The sequence below is a fragment of the Vulpes vulpes genome, chromosome 10, assembly GCF_048418805.1.
Source record: "Vulpes vulpes isolate BD-2025 chromosome 10, VulVul3, whole genome shotgun sequence".
NCBI lineage: Eukaryota > Metazoa > Chordata > Mammalia > Carnivora > Canidae > Vulpes > Vulpes vulpes.
In genome coordinates this window covers 9,924,496-9,944,473 of record NC_132789.1, presented here as the reverse complement: position 1 = coordinate 9,944,473, position 19,978 = coordinate 9,924,496, and the positions used below count along the sequence as shown (strand labels likewise).

At 41.4% G+C, this 19,978-nt stretch overlaps 1 protein-coding gene across 9 annotated transcripts in view; it reads left to right on the top strand.

Moving 5' to 3' along the window:
- HECTD4 (HECT domain E3 ubiquitin protein ligase 4) overlaps positions 1–19,978 on the top strand; it is a 185,988-nt gene that overhangs the window by 128,924 nt on the left and 37,086 nt on the right. For all 9 annotated transcript variants that reach the window (XM_026018777.2, XM_072725162.1, XM_026018774.2 and 6 more), the window contains 11 exons: positions 70–234; positions 627–796; positions 1,748–1,863; positions 9,337–9,440; positions 11,287–11,448; positions 11,556–11,704; positions 11,985–12,064; positions 14,514–14,677; positions 15,316–15,553; positions 16,341–16,477; positions 16,900–17,026. In XM_026018777.2, coding sequence (XP_025874562.2) covers positions 70–234; positions 627–796; positions 1,748–1,863; positions 9,337–9,440; positions 11,287–11,448; positions 11,556–11,704; positions 11,985–12,064; positions 14,514–14,677; positions 15,316–15,553; positions 16,341–16,477; positions 16,900–17,026 — 1,612 coding nt within the window. The remainder of the gene's footprint in view (positions 1–69; positions 235–626; positions 797–1,747; positions 1,864–9,336; positions 9,441–11,286; positions 11,449–11,555; positions 11,705–11,984; positions 12,065–14,513; positions 14,678–15,315; positions 15,554–16,340; positions 16,478–16,899; positions 17,027–19,978) is intronic.

Sequence of the window (19,978 nt, the reverse complement as noted above, 5' to 3'; positions counted from 1 at the left end):
CCATGAGAGTGTCGTATACACCATCGGAGCCGGTCAGTAGTGCTAATCCTAATCCCTCTTTGTCTCTAGGTTTTAGGTAGAGGAATATCAGGAAGCATCGGAGTAGTGGCTTCTATCAATGAACAGGAAGGTATAGCTACAGTCAGATTCCCACCCATAGACTGTAGAAAGACTTCGCAAGCATCAGACACATTGACTATTCCATTGTCTAGACTTTGTGTTCCGAGATCGGAGGTAAGGTGATTTTTAAATGCATTATTAAATGTCACTGCAAATGGTAACCATACTGTGATGAAAAATATGTGCACACGCAGTACAGAGGCACAAATACTTGGTTATCTTAAGTGTTACTTGGGAGGTGTATTTATATATTGGGTGTAATTATTTAATAGTAACATTTGTGTGAAGATTTTTACGTAGATGACAACACTCGTTTCTTTGGTTAGGAATATTCCACAGTGTATTGTATTTTTAATTGTTTTGGTCTAGTTTGCAATTTTCTGTATGGTGATTTTATTTTTTTGACTGAAATTTTGAGAATTAACTCCAGATAATAACACCCTCATTTCTTAAAAACTAACTACTTGAATTTGACTTTTTGCCATGCCCCCCCCCATCACCATCAGGCACTGCCTCTTCATAAACTGTCCATTACTGAGAAGGTAGTACAGGCAGTCCAGTCCATGTTGCTTCCTCAGGAGGGAAGTCTCTCTATTCATACCTCACTTCCTGCAACAGGAGATGGGTCAGCTCCTGTGATGGCAGTCGTTCGGCTCCTGGCTGAAATAAGAACAAGGTGAGCACCCCCCAGAAATCCCCTAAGGCGGTGGTACAGGCCAGAGAGGCAGGGGTCCTTGCTGGATCCCTCCACTCCTGATTTAGTGCGTCCACAGTATGAAGTTCATGCCAAGCTGAGAACAGAGACTGTTCTCTTGTGCTGTGTTTACTACATTTTTGTTATATTCCCCAATTTCTGCAAGTTTTGTTGCATTGTGTAATTTCTGCACTTTGAAACAGTTTAGCTGTTCCCCCCAAAATAATAAGTAAGCAGTCAAAAAGTGATCTATCATACACAAGGCTCCCACTGCTTTGCTTTGGTAAAAGCACTTTGTTCTATTCCAGTGGACCTCTCTGCCACTTTACCTTGTTCAAGTGGTTCAGGCTACGTTAATATACATCTGATCTATCACTTTTCAAACTGAAAAGGAGAAAACTAGGGAACCCTCAGGTGTTGGTGTCAGAAGGAAAAACAGCATTTTCTTGCGAATACATTTATTTACCACAGTAACAAGTTTCTCTTTTGGCAATGGGACTTCTTAGAAAGTTCGAATACGTGTTATGAATTAGGTAAGAGATCAGCATACAGATTTTCTAAGTGTCTGGGTTCTTCTTATTCCCAGAGCACTAATGTTGCCCATGGAACACAGTTTAGGAAATGTTTTTTAAGAGATAATGCTAATTTCTCACCTGGCACTTTTTATCTGCATTTAGTAGAGATGGCAACCATTTACCCCTCTTCTTGTCCATGCACTGTCAGCAATTACTCTGGGGGAAAAGAACAGTTACTTATGCTTCCATACAAATCTAGTTCAGAAAAAAAAAAAAAAAAAAAAAAACAAGAGGAATGAGGAGTTTAAACCTTTTTTGTAAGTTAGGGAACAAAATTGATTAAAATGTTCTTCATAGTTAACTTTTTAGAGAATGAACGTTGATGATTTTGAAATATTATAAATCTTTTAACATTAAGAGCATGCCTGGTCATGGCCCAGCTTTTAGAAGACAGCTTATTCTGTGAAGAATTCATACAACAGTGTCCAGCAGCTGTTGAAGTGCTCAACCTAGTGGCCCAGGAATGCAGTGCTGGTAAGTACCTGTGGCTTTCCTTACTGCTCTAAGTGTTGTCAGCACATTTCCAGTTTGATAATGGAATGCTAACATTTATATACACATACACACACATGTGTCAAATAGCTGAGCTCTGCAGATAGCAGTTATCACAACTTTTATCCCAGATCTAGAAATGTAAATAGATTTTAGTACATACGAAGTAGGAAATAGGTATTTTTCAATTTAATTGAGGACCGTGCCAGCATGTTTTCTTTCTTCCATTCATATTAATTCATTGCATTAATTTCTCTGTTAGAACTGTTTATGGGGACACCTGTGTGGCTCAGTGGCTGAGCATCTGCCTTTGGCTCAGGGTGTGATCCTGGGATCCTGGATCAAGTCCCGCATCGGGGTCCCAATGGGGAGCCTGCTTCTTGCTCTACCTATGTCTCTGCGTCTCTCTCTCTCTCTCTCTCTCTCTCTCTGTCTCTCATGAATAAGTAAATAAATCTTAAAAAAACTATTTATGAACCCTTAGGATTGCAGATACTCTTGTCATTGTCGACATTTGAATTCACAGTCCGGAGTTTGCACTAACATCCATCCCTGTTTGTGTATGTGTGTGTATCTATGTGTGTGTGTTAATGGAAAAGTTTAAACACAAAAATAGGGAGACTAGAATAGTGAAGCCTCAGGCTCAATAGTTAACTCATGGTCAATCTTGTTTCATCTATGCTGTACCCCCTCCTGGATTATTTTTAAGCAGATTCTTAGATATTATTTTACCTAAAAATTTTTTAGTATGTGTCTCTGAAAAATAAGGACTCTTAAAAAAACTGCAATACCATGATCACATCTGAAAAATTAACAGTTCTTTAATATTAACTGTCTTGTCAGCATGCAACTTTCTGATTTTCTCATAAAGTCATACTTGTTTTTGTATTTATTTATGTAAATTGGGATTCAAATAAAATTCTTACATTGTAATTTCATTGCTATCTTTTTATTTTAAAATATAGATTCCCCTCGTTATGTTTTTTGCCTTGCAATTTATTTTTTGAAGGGTTTCCTATAGTCTGGATTTTGCTGATTGTATCTCTGTGGTGTCATTTATTGTATCTCTCAATCTTTAGATTTCCTGTAAATTGCTAGGTGGCCTGGGTATTTTTTTTTTTTAATTAATTTTTATTGGTGTTCAATTTACCAACATACAGAAAAACACCCAGTGCTAGGTGGCCTGGGTATTTTTAAGTGAAAATTTATGCATTGTCTCCAAGGATATAATTGGACTCTAAATGAAATTGTTCAGAGTTAAATTAGCATCTTCCAGTACTCTAGTGTTAGCATTTTCATGAAACTGTAAGGAATAAATGAATATTCTTTAACTTCCTTAATGGTTTTAGTGTTATCCTTTGTGTGGGGGGTGAGGTCATTTTTATTATCCATATTATTTACTATTTCTCATGCCATTTGCTTTTTCAGTCACTCCCTAATCTCTTCTCTGTCCTTCAGTTTTTGTTCTTTTTCACATGGCACCCATTTCTTTTGGTTGGTCTTTGCTTTGGGTCTTCACTCTATGTGTCTTACTCCTTAAATCTCCCTCCTCTTTTAAGGGTAGCACTGTGGAACCAGCGGTCAATAATAAAGCTCAGAGAGATCCTGAGCATAGAGAATAAGAACAGAAGAAAAGGAATTTGCTAGGCTTCTCAGGGGAAATTATTTGTGACTAAATGCTTGCCCATAATTCAGCTTTGTACTTGTGGTTGGGCCTTCGTTCCCTGCCTCTGCTTTTTCTTGTTCTTGGCCTACATGGCATTGTAAGACTTACATGTCTGATTTTTAGCCAGCATGTACTTGCTTGATTGATTGCTTGCTTTTCTATAGGACTCTGAGTATCCTTTTATACAGTTTCTCGAATAAGGGAGTCTTAAACTGTGGAATTAACTTTGGCACTTAATGTACAAGCTAGGAATCAGTAATTTGGAGCAGTGGCCTCAGATGGCTTTAATAATAACCCACCTAACCCATTTTCTCTAATGGAAGAGAAAACTTTGTGGTCACAAGAGTTGGATAGAAATGTGTGGGAAGTGTTTATTAATTGCCATAAAAGAGAAGACTCAGTTTATACACACCACTTTATATCCTAAAATAGTGTCTTATATCAAGTTTATTTATTTATTTATTTTTTTAATTTTTTTTTCTTTTTTTAAAATTTATTATTTATGATAGTCACACACACAGAGAGAGAGAGAGGCAGAGACATAGGCAGAGGGAGAAGCAGGCTCCATGCACCGGGAGCCCAACGTGGGACTCGATCCTGGGTCTCCAGGATCGTGCCCTGGGCCAAAGGCAGGCGCCAAACCGCTGCGCCACCCAGGGATCCCTTATATCAAGTTTAATAGTCACTTTCATAACTCACTTATGAAGTTACCAGAAAGAGCTCTGACATTTAAGGTATATATCAGAGTTTGCCAGCTTCTCAGTCCTTTACCTGTGATGAATCAACAAACCCTGCATCGGGGTTACTTTCTAACATGATGGTGGATTCTTAGAGCCCACAAGAGAGTCCTGGACTGTGCTTAGAAGAAATCCTGTTTAATAAATGATCCAAGGTGATGGGTGGAAGAGAAAGAGTTCTTTGATCTTTATTTTTGAATATATAAAGACTTTTACTTTCATGTATGAAAATGTCATGAAATTTACAGGTAATAATAAATTTTTGATTCTTTAAAATGCAGAAAAAAATTCAATGATTTCTTCTATTATTTGACTTCCTCTGGGATGAATTAAGCAGAAGTCTTGGCCATTTTAATGTTGACTTACTCCTATCTCAATATTATAGTTTCTCTAATCCAGGGAAAAGAATACCTAATTCCATTTGGCCTGGGAAGATAGCACTACACCACAGAGCTTTTCCCCATGAGAAATGTTTCTGTGAAGGTCACTGGATCCCTTGGTTGAAATAGCATAAAAAACAGATTTTAATACTGAAGAAAAGACATGTAGAAACAAAACAAAACAAAAAAATTCCCAATTGTATTTTTTATAGAAGCCAGAATCTGTCTAGTCCAGCTGTTTTTTTTTTTTTCCTACTCCCTACTTTCTAAATATTCACATTCCCTGAGCCAGAGAGGTTCTTCTCAAACTTGGAAAATTCACAAGTATCCCTCGGAAGCATGTTTAAAATGCTTTCCAATCTCCCCCCAAAAGTCAGAATATTCAGTTGAAAGTAGGCCTGGGCAGTTGTGCTAGGAGGGGCCCAGACCTCACTCGAAGAAACTGCTCTAAGCTTTGTTGACCCACCTTCTTTGCTTGTCTCTCGTCCCTAGTGCTTTCCATGCTTCTGTTACGGGCAGTCTCTCTCTTGCTAGTCAGGCCTCTTGGCTCTGTAGCTCTTAGGATTACCAGCCTCACGAATACTCCACATTTTTTTTAATTTTTTTTATTTATGATAGTCACAGAGAGAGAGAGAGAGGCAGAGACACAGGCAGAGGGAGAAGCGGGCTCCATGCACCGGGAGCCCGACGTGGGATTCGATCCCGGGTCTCCAGGATCGCGCCCTGGGCCAAAGGCAGGCGCCAAACCGCTGCGCCACCCAGGGATCCCGGGTACTCCACATTTAAAACCAGAGTCATTATTTCCTCTGGAGTCAGTTCTCCTTTCTGACCTCCCTGTTTTAGGTCATACTCAGACTATTTCTGACTCTCAGATACTGAGTTAAATATGACAGGCACCTCTTTCCTATCCTTACACATCCAGCCATTTGCCATGTTCTAATCTTCCTTTGAAATGCTTCTGAAATGTATCCCTTTTCTGCTCATTTCCACTACCAGCTTCCTAAGTCAGGTGCCTTTTCTCTCGTATTTAAACATCTACATTATGCTCCAAACTTTTCCTTCCTGTACCTTGTCTTTCCACATTGTCATCATTGTTGGCTTCCTGAAACCCTGCTTTGAGAGACTGTCAATCAAGTGCATGAAGCTATCACTGAGATGCTGCCTTTCCTAAGCATCCTTACTCCTGTGGAGTTGTCATTTACAGACTGGAATGAGTTCACAGCCAGTTGTTGCTCTGGCCAGAGTAAAGTCAGTTTTGCCTTTCCTTAATTGGAAGTATAGGAACTTTTTACTCTCACCCTAGATCCTATAAAATCTCCTCTTGTGTTAAGCCTGCTCATGTCAGATATGCTTCACTTCTGCCAGATAGCCCCCATTCTAACCCTAAGAATGCTTTTCCCTTATTTGATATGATTCTAGCCAATCCCACTGAAATATCTCCGTGACATTGGTTACTGCTTGTTGTACATGTTACTCACTGGGTCATTGGATCATCCAGTATTCTATGTATAAATTCCCTTGGAATAGCTTTTTTAAAAAAATATTTTATTTATTTGAGAGAGAGAGAGAGAGAGAAAGAAAATGCAAGCATAAGCAGGGGGGGAGGCAACTAGGGGAGAAGCAGGCTTCCCAAGGAGCAGGGAGCCTGATTCAGGGCTCGATCCCAGGACCAGAGATCATGACCTGACCTGAAGGCAGATGCTTTACCAACTGAGCCGCCCAGGGTCCCCTCACTTTGAGTCCGTTTTATATTTTCCTCCTCTTTGCTGTTGGCTTCTAATCCATATCCTTGGATTATATTAGGTGTCTAGGTGTCTGTAGGTGTAGGTGTGGTATAAGTCAATAAATTTCTCAATATCCTAAACAAACTCTGTGCTTTACTTTTATTGAACTATATTTTATTTTTCCTAAGACCTTTTTCACATAGTATGTGAATTCAGGTATAATTCACATACCATAAAATTTACCATTTTAAAGTGCACACTTTGGGTTTTAGTATATTCACAGAGTTATGCAATCATTACCACTATATATTTCCAGAACTTTTTCATCATTCCAACCAGAAACTCAGTACCAATTAAACATTAACTCCCCATTATCCTTCCCTCAGCTTCTGGGAACCTCTAATCTACTTTCTGTCTCTCTGGATTTACATATCCTGGGTATTTCATATCAACAGAATCCTACAATAGTTGTCCAATTTTGTCTGGCTTCTACTTAACATAATGTTTTCAAGGTTCATCCATGTTATAACATGGGTCAGTACTTCCCATAACCATGTTATGGTTGAATATGATTCCCTTGTGTGCATAAACTGCATTTTGTTTATTGATGAATTTATTTATTTGTTTGTTTATTTTAAAGATTTTATTCATTTATTCATGAGAGACACAGAGAGAGATGCAGAGATACAGACAGAGGGAGAAGCAGGCTCCATGAAGGGAGCCTAACATGAGACTCAATCCTGGGACTCCAGGATCACACCCTGGGCCAAAGGCAGATGCTCAAACCACTGAGCCACCCAAGCATCCTTATTGATGAATTTATTGATACTTGTTTGTGCTTTTTGGCTATTACCAATAATGGTGCTGTTAATATGCATATATAAGCACTTATGTGGACAAATGTTTTCAGTTCTCTTGGGCATATAGGAGTTCTCTTGGGAAGTAGGAGTGGCATTGCTGGGTTATATAGTAATCCTGTGTTTAAATTTTGAGGAACTGCTTGCTTTTTTGAAAAATTGTTTTCCACAGCAGCTGCACCATTTTACACTGCAACCAGCAGTGAATGGGGGTCCTATTTACTCCACATCCTCATCAGCACTAGTGTTGTCTTTTTGATTATAGTTATCCTAGTAGGTGGGAAGTAGTATTTCATTGTGGTTTTGATTTGTGTTTTCCTAATGACTAATGATGTTGAGCATACATTCATGTACTTCTTGGTCGTTTATCTTCTTTGGAGAGATGTCTATTTTAATCCCTTGCCCATTTTAATTGGGTTGTCATCTTATTGTTATAAGAGTTCTAGGGTGCCTACGTGGCTCAGTCAGTTAAGTGTCTGCCTTTGATTCAGGTAGTGATCTCAGGGTGCTGGGATCGAGCCCAGTGTTTGGCTCCCTGCTCAGTGGAGTCTGTTTCTCCCTTTCCTTCTGCCCCTCCTCCCACTCATGTGCGTGCTTTTTCTTGCTCTCTCTCTCAAATAAAGAAAATTTTTTAAAAATTATAAGAGTTCTTTATTTTTTTAAAGATTTTATTCATTCATTCATTCATTCGTGCACATGTGAGCAGAAGGAGGGATGGAGGAAGAGAGAATGAGAGTTGGACGCTTAACTGACTAAGCTACCCAAGCACCCCAATTGTAAGAGTTCTTTGTAATTTTAGCTATACTAGTCCCTGATTGGGTAGTACATAAATCTTTTCTCCCATTCTGTGGGTTGTGTTTTCTTCTTTTTTGGGGGGGGTTGTGTTTTCACTTCCTCAGTAGTGCCCTTTGAAACACAAACCTGTTTCATTTTGGTGAAGTCCAATTTATCTCTTTTTCCTTTTGTTGTTTTTACTTTTGGTGTCATATCTTAAACCATGGCATAATCCGAAGTCATGAAAATTTACACCATTATTCTAAAAGTTTTATAGTTTTAGCTGTAACATTTTTTCAGGTCACTGATCCATTTTGAGTTAATTTTTGTGTGTTGATTGAGGTACTGCCAAGACCCCTGACTCTTGACTCTCCTAGACCATCGCTCATATTGCCAAACCACCTGGAGTTCCCTTCCTTCTCTGCTTATTGAACCCCTACCTTTTCTAAGATCTAATTCAAGTCTGTTTTTATGAAGCCTTCCTGGGTCCTGGAATGAAGTCATCACCTGCTCCTCTATGCCTGTGTTTGTGCTTGGATCCTATCTAAGAGACCCATACTGCAGCCTTGTACCGCATTCTTTCTTTCTCTTTTTCTTTTTCGTTTTCGTTTTTTTTTTTTTTTTTAAGATTTTATTTATTCATGAGAGACACACAGAGAGGGAAGCAGAGGCACAGGCAGAGGGAGAAGCTCCCTGCAAGGAGCTCAATATGAAACTCAATCCTGGGACCGCAGGATCATGCCATGAGCCAAAGGCAGACTCTCAACTGCTGAGCCACCCAGTCATCCTTAATGTTCTTTTTTGTACATGTGAATGCATGTACACATCTCATCTGTCCTCCCAGAATAGGAGCTCATGTATTTTTGTATTCTCCAGCATCTAGCACTGTACCTTTCTTAGGAGATGTTAAATAGATAGTTTTAAAAAATCAGTTTCAGTGATGAGAATAATAGCTTCCATTTATCGAGTGTTCGCCCTGTGCCAGGGACTTAGCCAAAAGCTCCACTTGTGTTACTTCATTTCATATTCAGGACCTTGAACAGGTGCTATTGTTACTCTCATATTATAAGTGAGATGGTAAATATTGAGTAAGGAAGCCAGATTCTAAATCCAGGCAACCCCACTTCAGAACTCATGCACTTGACCACATTGCTGTGCTGCTATGTGTAGTAGACATACCTCAATCTGTTTGCTTTTTTGATAAGAATTTGAATACTCTCTGAAGCAATTTATTGCTTTGACGCTCCTCAAGAAGAGCTGGAGCTCTCTTGGGGCTTTTGGGACTTATTTTCACTTATTTGATGTATCCCCTCCCAGGGGAGCGACTGGCAGTTGTGGAGGTGCAGTGTGAACGGCTGCGAATGCTCTACCGTGACTGTGCTCGGCCGCCACCACCTCCGCTGCAGGCTGACCGGAGACAGGTGAGCCCCACACTGTGCGTACCACTGCCTGCCCATTTGCAGCATGCTGTATTAGAGAATGCCAAGTGGCACCTTAGTAACTAGCATGAGCATTTGCAAATCCATTTGGAGGTGCACACCCTGATGACATGCTATCATCTTTGAATGTCAGAGTACATTGATTTGACATTCTGAATAATGAATGATGACAACAAAGGAGCAGAACTCATTCATTTGTAAATAATTTCTTACTCTATCAATAACGGAAAAGAACTTTCAGAATTTTTTTTTTTGAACTTTCAGAATTTTAGATCTGTAGTCCATCTTATAATGATACGTGTATGAATAGAGACTGAGAGGTCATTAAAAAGCAAAGGTGGCAAAGTGTTCAGAATTGGCACCTCTGTGAATGTTCTTAGCAGCTTATTTGTAATAACCAAAAAGTGGAAACAACCTAAATGTTTATAACCTGACAAATAAATTCATAAAATAGGGTGTATCCCCATAAAATGGAATGTTATTCAGCCTTAAAAAGTGAGGAAGTAGTGATCCATGTGACAATATGGATAAACCCTGAAATTATGCTAAGTGAAAGAAGCCAGTCACAAAAGACCACATATTATGGAATGTCACTTACTTGAAGTGTCCAAAACAGGCAGATCTAGAGACAGGAAGCTGATGAGTGGTTGCCAGGGACTGCAGGGGTACAGGGGATGAGGAGTGACTGCTTAAGGGGTAGATGCTTAAGGGGGACAAAAACACTCTAAAACTTTACAGTGGTGTTGGTTGCACAATTCTTCGTATACAAAAACCATTGAATTATACATTTTAAATGGGTGTGTGTTATGTGATTTGTATCTCAAAAACTCAGTGCCTTTAGTTGAGAGTGTATAAAAATTGCCATTTTCTTACAGTTTTTCTGTAGGTTTGAAACTTTCAAAATAAAAAATTAAAATTATATGAGACAAAATGTCACCTGAAGTCTCAACATCTCCATTTAGCATTGTTAGTGTGTCAGCGAGCTGGATCACCTGTACTTTTTCCATGACAACGGATCTCTGTTTTGCATCTAGCTACTCTGCCTCCATAGATGATGAATGCCTTTCCATGTTGACCAATAGAAATTTCATGGTCCGGTGTACACTTGAGCCTCAGTTTCCCCACTTAGGCTTTCCTTGATGCCCATTTGTGTCATCTCCCATTCCCACCATAGCAGTGATCTGATGGATGTCCTTGGAGCTAATCATCACATGGATCTTTCAGTCCTTTGGATAAAAACGAAATTAGTGGGCTAAAAAAATATGCTTTTATTGACAGAGAAGCATGAACCTGATGATTAGATTTATTAAAATTACATAAGTGAAAAAAATGAAGCAATTAAGTTAAAAAATGAAATATTTTAAGAAAATATAATAAAAGTAATATTACTCTTTCTTGATGTCGAGCTGAATAGTAAGTCACAGGAATATAAATTCTGCCCACTGATGGGTCTGAAACGTGGCCTCTAATTACACAGCCAGGATGAGGGGCTGAGGGCCCATGCTGCATGTGTGTAAGGAGGAGAGCTGTAGGAATTGAACCTCATTTGTCATCACACAAGTTAAGTGATGTCCTAAAGGAAAACTAAAAATGGCATTATAAGCTTAGGAGGAGAATAGAGGTAAGTATCAAAATGATTGGTTCTAGAGAGCAATGCTGGGCCTAGAGACTGCCTTTTTAAAAATAAAGTTTACTTTGGAAATACAAGGTATGTTCTTAAATAAAAGATGTACCTATTTTATAATACCACTAGATAAAAATTTTTCGAGACTGTAAAGAGATTAGTATTTGCAGTTGTATTGAACAAGGCACTTTCTCCCCATTGTAGCCCAAAGAGATCACTTGGAGCCCCTCGCGAGTGTTCCCGCCTGTCCGAGCCTGCATGTTCTCATCGCATCTTACTTCTGTCACCTTCCTGGCTGACCCCAGCGCTGGGGGTGGTCTTCCCCGGGGCACATTTATCTATGCCACCTCGCCACTGCCAGTTCAGGTGAGAAATCACAGTCTCTTGCCTCTTTCCTTCGTCTTTGAAAGATAAAGCAAGTTCTAAGGGCCCGAGAGGAGCCCTCTGATTGCCCACTTCTGGTGTTTCCTCAGGCCCCATCTTTTTACTGGGAAATTGAAATTGTTTCCTATGGAGATACTGATGATGACACTGGACCAATAGTCTCCTTTGGCTTTGCCACGGAAGCAGAGAAACGAGATGGGGCTTGGACCAATCCAGTGGGCACTTGTCTTTTCCATAAGTAAGTGGCTACTATTTGTGTTACTACCAAAAAAAAAAAAAAAAAAAAAAAGATAGTGGGGGTGGGTGTTCTAATGCTAAAATAATATTATTATAATCTCAATCTCCAAAGATGTATAAAACACCAGTTGGAAATATATTCAAATTTAGACAAAGAGAACGGCTCTTAGGATTTCTCTTCTAATTACTCTGGAGCTGCTGAAGCCCTCAGGCCTGTTCACTACTTAACTGCCTCTGTGTCGGTCAGTCAGCCTTGTCTTTGACTTTGCTTTTTTTCATAGCAATGGCCGAGCTGTGCACTACAATGGTTCCAGTTTATTACAGTGGAAGAGCGTGCGCTTGGACGTGACTCTCTCTCCTGGTGAGTGCAGTGGGAGCTTTTTTTTTTTTTTACCCTATGTATTTGTTGTTTCCACATTTTGTCTAAATATGTTAAAAGTAAAGAAACTTAGCAACTGGAAATGGGCAATTTGTCTTCTAGTGAAAGCCAAGTAGGTCACTATTGTCTGCTAGTTTACACCAAACCACTCCTTTCGTGAGGCCCTTATCATTGAGAACCCTTCAATTGGTAGGGTAGGAATCACATTTGCTTTCATTCCTCCCTCATCAGAAAAACCTGAGATTTTGCTTCTTTGAAGTTTAACCTTCTGTCAACTTTTCATTGATGAGCAGATAAATAGATTCCAAAAAGGGGGAAAAATAAAAGAGGAGCTCTCCCACTTGCCCTGAGGCACTCATAGAATGTGTTATGTAGCTAATGTATTGTGGACTTGGTTCTTGGGAGCCTAAACATCTGGTCCTGCTTCAACAAATTTGCCCAGAAGTTTCAGTCACAGAGATCATCAATTCAATTAAGACAACAACAACAGTAAAAATCCTTTTCCCTTTCCTTTTTAGCCTCCATATAAGTATCTTGCTCTGTGTAGACAAATTAGGATCAGTCCTACCTGTTCCACCAGAGGAGCAGGATGTAGGTATTGTCCTCTTGCTGTTAGAAACCCCCAGACATGTTGGCTACTTATTTTCAGATAGTACATCTTAGCGTCGTCTCTGATGAAGCAGATATTGTTCTGTGTGGTGGGTGGTCTGGGCTGCCCAGACGGGGCATAATAATTCACCCTGTCCATCAGGTAACCTCACACAGCTAGCTGGGATCATTTTGCCATCACTTAGGAAGCTGCTTGTTAACATTGCACCTTTTAGGGAGTGTAGTGTGTTCAGTTATGGTCAAGTTATGACTTAGAGATAATTTCCTGGCAGTTACTTCTCTTTCACTTCCTGGAGAACTTGGACATTTCAGCTGAGTACTTAAGTGTTTTAGGCACAAAGTGTTTTGGGGGAACACATGGCAACCATAGACAGAGTTTTTATGTGTTGCCCTCATTTGTTGTGTTTGACCACATTTTGTTGTTTGAGAAAGTCTGGGACTGGACCACAAGCAAACCCGCCACCCTCTTCCTAGAGAAATGTGTCTGGGTAGGAATCAAGAACTCATTTTTTACAACTGAATCTCAACCTCTGTACCGACACTTCTGGTGTCCTCATCAGCAGATACTTGCTGGGCATCTCCTATGTGCTGGGTACTTTCCTGGGCCCTGGAGATGCCATGGGCATAGTGATAAATAGTGACAAGTCTTCAGCCTTTGGGAAGCCCATCCTAGTGGTATCTGAAGCATAGGAGACTCTATAATCAAAAGCAGAATCGTAGAACTTCATGCACTTTCTGGAGAGTTCACAATAAGAGACTAATTATACGGCTACCTATGCAAGCAGCGTGCCTTGAAGCAGCCAGTGTGTGACTGCTGATGTGGTAGACATGCTCCTCTTGGTCTCTGAGCTACTACGCCCTCTTCAGTTGCCTCATATGAAAGCAGCTTGGCTTGTCTTAGATTCTCACAAAAATGCCTTAGATACATAAAAGTAGCAGGCGGGACATAATGTGATTTAACAATGTGCCTCTAGCTTATGTTGTGGGTTGGGTTTTATATTATTAAAACCATTTCTAAATCTTCTGCAAATTTACTGAGAAAATACTGCCTTTTTACCTTTGTGCCGTAAGTAATTTTACATGTGTCAAAGAGAAAAACTTGTATTTCTCTATTTTTTTAAAAAATCCTACCCATTGTTTTCCCTTTTTGTCTTGGCTTCCAGGAAAATAAAGGCTAAATTTAATGTGTAATTGTGGTAACTGACTTAGACACTAGGTATTTTCTTCTTTTTTCTCTTTTTTAAGCATTTTTAAGTTTATTTATTCATGAGCGACACAAAGAGAGAGAGGCAGAGACACAGCCAGAGGGAGAAGCAGGCTCCATGCAGGGAGCCTGATGTGGGACTTGATCCCGGATCCCAGGATCACGCCCTGAGCTGAATGCCCAGGAGTCCCTAGGCATTTTCTTCTGAATAGTTTGACTACTCTTTTTAAAATTATTTCTTTTCGGGACACCCGGGTGGCTCAGCGGTTTAGCGCCGCCTTCGGCCCAGGGCTTGATCTTGGAGACCTGGGATCGAGTCCCACATCCGGCTCCCTGCATGGAGCCTGCTTCTCCCTCTGCCTGTGTCTCTGCCTCTCTCTGGGTCTCTCTCATAAATAAATAAATAAAATCTTTAAAAATAAATAAAATAAAATTATTTCTTTTGTATTTATACTCAAGTACAATACATAACTTCATATCTTTTTTCAGGATGTAAATAATGGCAAAAATAAAGAGGGTCAGAGATATGTGGCTCCATCACACTGGTTGCAGTTTGGAAGTTTATTTAGTAATCAGTAAAGGGAAAACAAAATGTTTCCTTCCTGTTCTCTGCCATAGGTGACGTGGCAGGAATTGGCTGGGAGAGAAGCGAGGGGACCCCACCTCCTCCAGGGCAGCCAGCCAAGGGCCGAGTATACTTCACATACTGTGGGCAGCGTCTGTCCCCATATCTTGAAGACGTCTCTGGTGGGATGTGGCCTGTGGTTCACATTCAGAAGAAGGTAGGTTATCTTACTGGGAAGGAAAACAAATTCTCCTTAGTAATTTGGATAATGCTCAACCATGCTGGGGAGGGCAGTCTACTCAACTGAATCCACCATTCAAATGCTGATCTCACCTGGAGGCACTGTTCCAGACACACCCCATAATGTTTAGTCTGGAATCCTGTGGCTAAACTGACAATAAAATTAAGCTTCTCAGTATGATTGCAAACCATAGACTTTATGGAAACAGATCTGACCCATGTCCCCATTACCTTGAAGAAGCAATGCTTGAGCCAGGTCTAGACTATTAACTGGTCTCAACGTGGCAAAATTGGAGAAGAATGTCCTCAGTGAAGGGAGCAGCTTGTGTGGTGGCATCAGGCAGAAAGGAACAGTGTTAGAAATAGGAAAGGTCACTGAGTAGCAAAGGGTTGGGAGAGTGAGATGGAGGGGAGGGGAGGCGGGCTGGCCTGTGTAGAGCTCTGTCTCAGCACCAGGGCTCTCAGTTACATGAGCCACTCTGCCTTGTTCCAATGCTTTCCCAGAGCTGGGGCCTTCTTCTGGTTTGATGTTGAATAACATTCACCTTGGAGTGTTAAATAAATGAATAAACAAACCTAGGCCCTCTCAAATCCTTTACTTGATTACCTTCCCAGAACACCAAGACTCGCGCTAACTTTGGCTCCCGCCCATTCGCCTATGCTGAAGGGCAGGCCCACCGTAACGCCGCCGACCTGTGCACCGATCTGGCAGAAGAGATCAGCGCTAACTTTGAGGCGCTGCCCTTTGCCATGGCATCCGATAGTGACAATGACGCCGGCACCAGCATTGCATCAGACCCGGGCACTCATGGGCCACCCTGCCGCATTGCTGCTGTGGCTACTGCTCAGCAACGTAAGCCGCCTCCTCGCAGGGCCCCACTGCTTCCTGGGAATGCAGATGCTGCTAATTCAGAAGGCCATCCAACTTAGGCATACTGTAGTGCCCATGGCTGTGGAGTAATGGGCCTGGTGCAAAGAAATTGGGGAGCAGAAGTGTGGCAGAGCAGAAAGTGCATTCCCCATATACAGGAAGCCTGCCATTACTCAGTGCGAGCAAAATATTGCCACATGGAAATGCAAGCCTGAAAGACCATCGCTTTTTATAAGATAGCTAAAAACCTCAGAATTTTATATGAAATCTTCTGTTTTTAAAATATTAATTTTTAAAATTATTTTAAAACTGAGGTCATTAAAAAAGAACCTGAGGTCATGAAAGAATAACAAAACACTAATTGTGGAATCTAGATGGTAGGTATTAGGTATGCACTAAAAAAGCTTTCCTGATTATTTGAAAAACTTCATAATTGAATAAAACCAAGCTTCCTAAACTAAAGGTGTGTGCAGACTTTAACTGGCCCTTGGGATATTGGTTTGCACACTGTTCTAAGACTCTGTCTCTTCTTTATCCTGATGAAGAACTTTTCCTAATTCTTCTCTGAATTAAATGAATCATATCCATAAAAAGGACTTTAGGTTTCAGGAGAATGATACATGATTGTTATCACATGGCTCTGCACTTCAAAATCCTTCAAAGTGCTAGGAGTCTTTCACACAAATAGATTCTGGTCTAAGGGGAAGAAGTTCATGATTTTCCTGGCCTTCTCTTGCCTAGAATTCACTGTCACTGTGCTCTGTTGCAGAATATGACAGTGACACTTCCTGTCATTACAAAGTAGAACTCAGCTATGAGAATTTCATAACCTCGGGCCCAGACCCCCACCCACCTCCCATTGCAGACGACGAAAGTGATGACGAGGATGATGATGATGTCCCCCAGGTATGAGGTCCACAGTGCTTGCACAGCTCCCTGGTGACAGGGACGAGCCACCAGGAATGATTTTGATCTGAGGGTGCAAAGCTGGAGTGGTTACACTTCTAGTTATAGTCACTGTGTTTGAATGGTAGCTCTGGAACATTCATCTTTCAAACCACATATCAGTAGCAATATCTGCTGGACTCGTCTGCCTGGTACTGATCTGAGTGTGGGAGAAATGCAGTACCTTTAGTGATTCAGCAGGAAGGTTGGGGACTGTGTGGAGTGTTTATTTAGCTTTAGAGGGAAAGAAAGGGCTTGCCACAGTCTGGCTATTGCCTGCCCTGATATCTGAGGATGTGTTTCTGAGAGCTATAGGTCAGAGAAGGGCTGCTGACCACACAAAGCACTCCTTCTCTGTTCATGCATTTGCCTTCTCCTTCCAGGAGGACCACTACGCCCTGCTGGTGAAAGCATGGGAGACCAAGGTGTTTCCTACTATCCGAAGACGCTTCCGCAATGAGGCAGAAAGGAAATCGGGCCTGGACCAGATAAAGGGTGCTTTACAACTAGGTCTGATACTTTACACTTTTCTTGGGAGCTACTTCATAACTTGAAGAGCTATGCTTATATTGAAACTCAGATGTAAATCAGAAAAGAAGGGCTCCCCTAGAGTCAGGCCAGACTTAGCCGTGTCCTTTACTTTTCAGTAAAAGAACTCTGTGGTCTTCAGCTTTCATTGCCAGACTTTTGCTTGTCAACCCAGCTCCATGTTTGGGTTGATGGGCTGCTGAAATGGTTGTACTGCAACCACTGGAAAGTTGAATGGCCTGATGGTTAAATAATTTGGGCTCTCAAGTCACAGCTATGCTACTTACTGTCTGTATGACCTGAGGACAGTTACTTAACTTTTCTGATCTTTACTAGCCTTTAAAATGGAATCAGTGTTGGTGACCGCCTTATATGGGTATGAAAAAATAAGTACTTTAATATAGGTAAAGGTCCTAGGAACAGTGCCTGGCACATAGTAGTGTTCAGTTAATATAGTTCTAGATGCCACCATGATAACAGTGATGGTGGGATTTTTTCTTCCACTAGCATGATTCCTCTAACAAAGAATAATGCAAAGTTTGACCCCAGATGGTGGACTATTAGTGGGGTTTTTTTTGTTTTTTTTTTTGTTTTGTTTTGTTTTTGTTTGTTTGTTTGTTTTAAGATTTTCTTTATTTGAGAGAGAGAGAAAAAGAGCATGAGCAGATAGAGGGAGAAATAGACTCCCTGCTGAGCAGGGAGCCTAATGTGGAGCTTAATCCCAGGACCCCATGACCTGAGCCAAAGGCAGACACTTAACCAACTGAGCCACCTAGGCCCCCTTGTTAGTGAGTCTTGAGTGCAGGCAGCTGATTTCTGTTTTGAGGATTTTCCTCATCTTGTGAAAATACCTGCTTTTCTTCCCCCGACATGGTGTTCTCAGGGATGGTATAAGAGGTTTCATTTTTGTCCTGTCAGCAGCATCGCTCCTCTTTTAGCTTGTTTGGAGATTAGGACCAATAAAGAGCAAAGCTCCCACATGACCTTTGTTTTTTGGCCAATTTATATTGAGTCCCACATTTCCAGTATTACTTTTTTTTCCCATGTTGGCACCCGGACTTGATCAGTGTGTGTAAAGCTGGTTTTTATATACTTATTTCCTTTCATGCTGTCTCTCCCCAAAGCTAAGACCTATGACAGTGGAATGGTCTTGTTTAAACTTAACCTTGTTTAACCCTAACCATGTCACACCTCCCATGACATGGTGGGATTGCTTCCTGCTTTTATCAGATTCTGGGTTCAGCTGCCAGCCCAATTCTGGGGCAGATCATTAGTAATTCTCCTTTACTCAGTTTGAGGCAGAGGGAGCAACATTAGGAAGTCCCTTGGCAGGACTGTACTTGGGTGGTTGGGCGACCAGCAAAAAAGCCAACCAGGTGTAGCTGAATAGGAGAGCATGAGGGAAAGGCAGCAGGACACGAGGCAAGGGGCAGGGACAAGCATTGGGTACATGAGGACTTTGGATTTTATTCTCTGCAAGATGGGAAGCCACTGGGAGGTGGTAAACAAAGGAGCAACATAATTCAGTGTAGTAGATCCCAGAGAAAAAAAGACAATTTGCTCTTCCCCATTTGTTTTCAACATCAGAGCTGAAATGCCCTTATGTGGTTTGTCAGAGTGCAGAACTGATCTTCTCTCATGCACAAACGACTCTCACTTAATACATGTAATGCCAGATGCACTGCCTCGAAGCACCTATGCAGCATTGATTTCAGTGTTGGGAGGGCTTCAATTCAGTGGCATCTGTTCAGCCATCCATTCATCCACTTACCCATCCCTGCAGTCAGCAAGCACCTCCCAGGTGTCGGGCCCCTGGCTAGGGAAACATTCAGTGATCAACAGCAGATGGCATGTGATTGGGGTTGTGCAGTACGTCGAGAGGCCACAGCGTATGTAGCTAGGCCAGCCTGATCTAGTGTGGCTTCTTTGGCAACCTGCTATTTAAGTGAATATCTGGAGCTAACTTAGTGACAGCTGGCTTACACTCAGAACAGTGAAGCGCCCAGGGGACTAGTGCCTCTTAGTACTTTGGAGAGAGTCAGAACGGGGATAAAATTTACAGTGTGCAGATGGAAAGCTCTTGAGTATGATCACTGGTTGCTATGCCTTCATCTTGACATCAGTTCTGCTTCAATTTGGATTTCTTTTCATGTATCTTTTGATGCCAGAGCCACCCTCAATGTCTATGGCCAAGTGTGCCTTCTCCTTCTTTGCTCCCAGTTCAATTATGGGAAGGTATAGACAGCACAGCAGGAAATCTGATCATCCAAAAGTGGCCGCTGGGCCAGAGGCAGACTGATGACTCACCCAGAAGTGCCTCCTACCCCTGAGGTGGCCTTTTGCCAAGGCATTCTCTCAGGATCCATCTGTGTACTGTGACTAGTCATATGAACTATATTAATTTAAGCATAAAGCATTTACCTTTTGAATATAGTCTCCTTCAATATAGCAGTGGCAGAGGTGAAAAAGAGGATGGCGGGTGGCTCGTGGTCCCCAAAGAGCCACCTTGGTGAGGTGGATCAACCTCCTGTTGTCAGGTCCCCTAGGAAGGCTAATGAAACTGCCCCTGTGCTGAGTGTGCTTGAACTCGGCAATCTCCTCATGCTCCTGTATTCCTGCTAAGGAGACAGCAGAGAATTTTTTTCTCCTCTCCCCAATTCCTTTGGAAAATGTTGCAAAGATGCTTTTTCCATCATCTTCCAGTATCAGGCCACATTTCTGGTCTGTTCTGACAGTTCTTTCTCTAGGCATCCTTGTCTGATTGCAGCCCCCTCCTCCTAAAGTATGCTTCGAAAATCACCACACCTTATCTCTCCAGCAAGGTTGGCAAATGAAGGAGTGGGAGACCAGTGTGAGGAAGATCAGCCCGTGTGAGTGTACCTGTGGCCACACCCATGTCTGCTCCCAGGCTTCCCAAGCCAAGTGGGAGCCTAG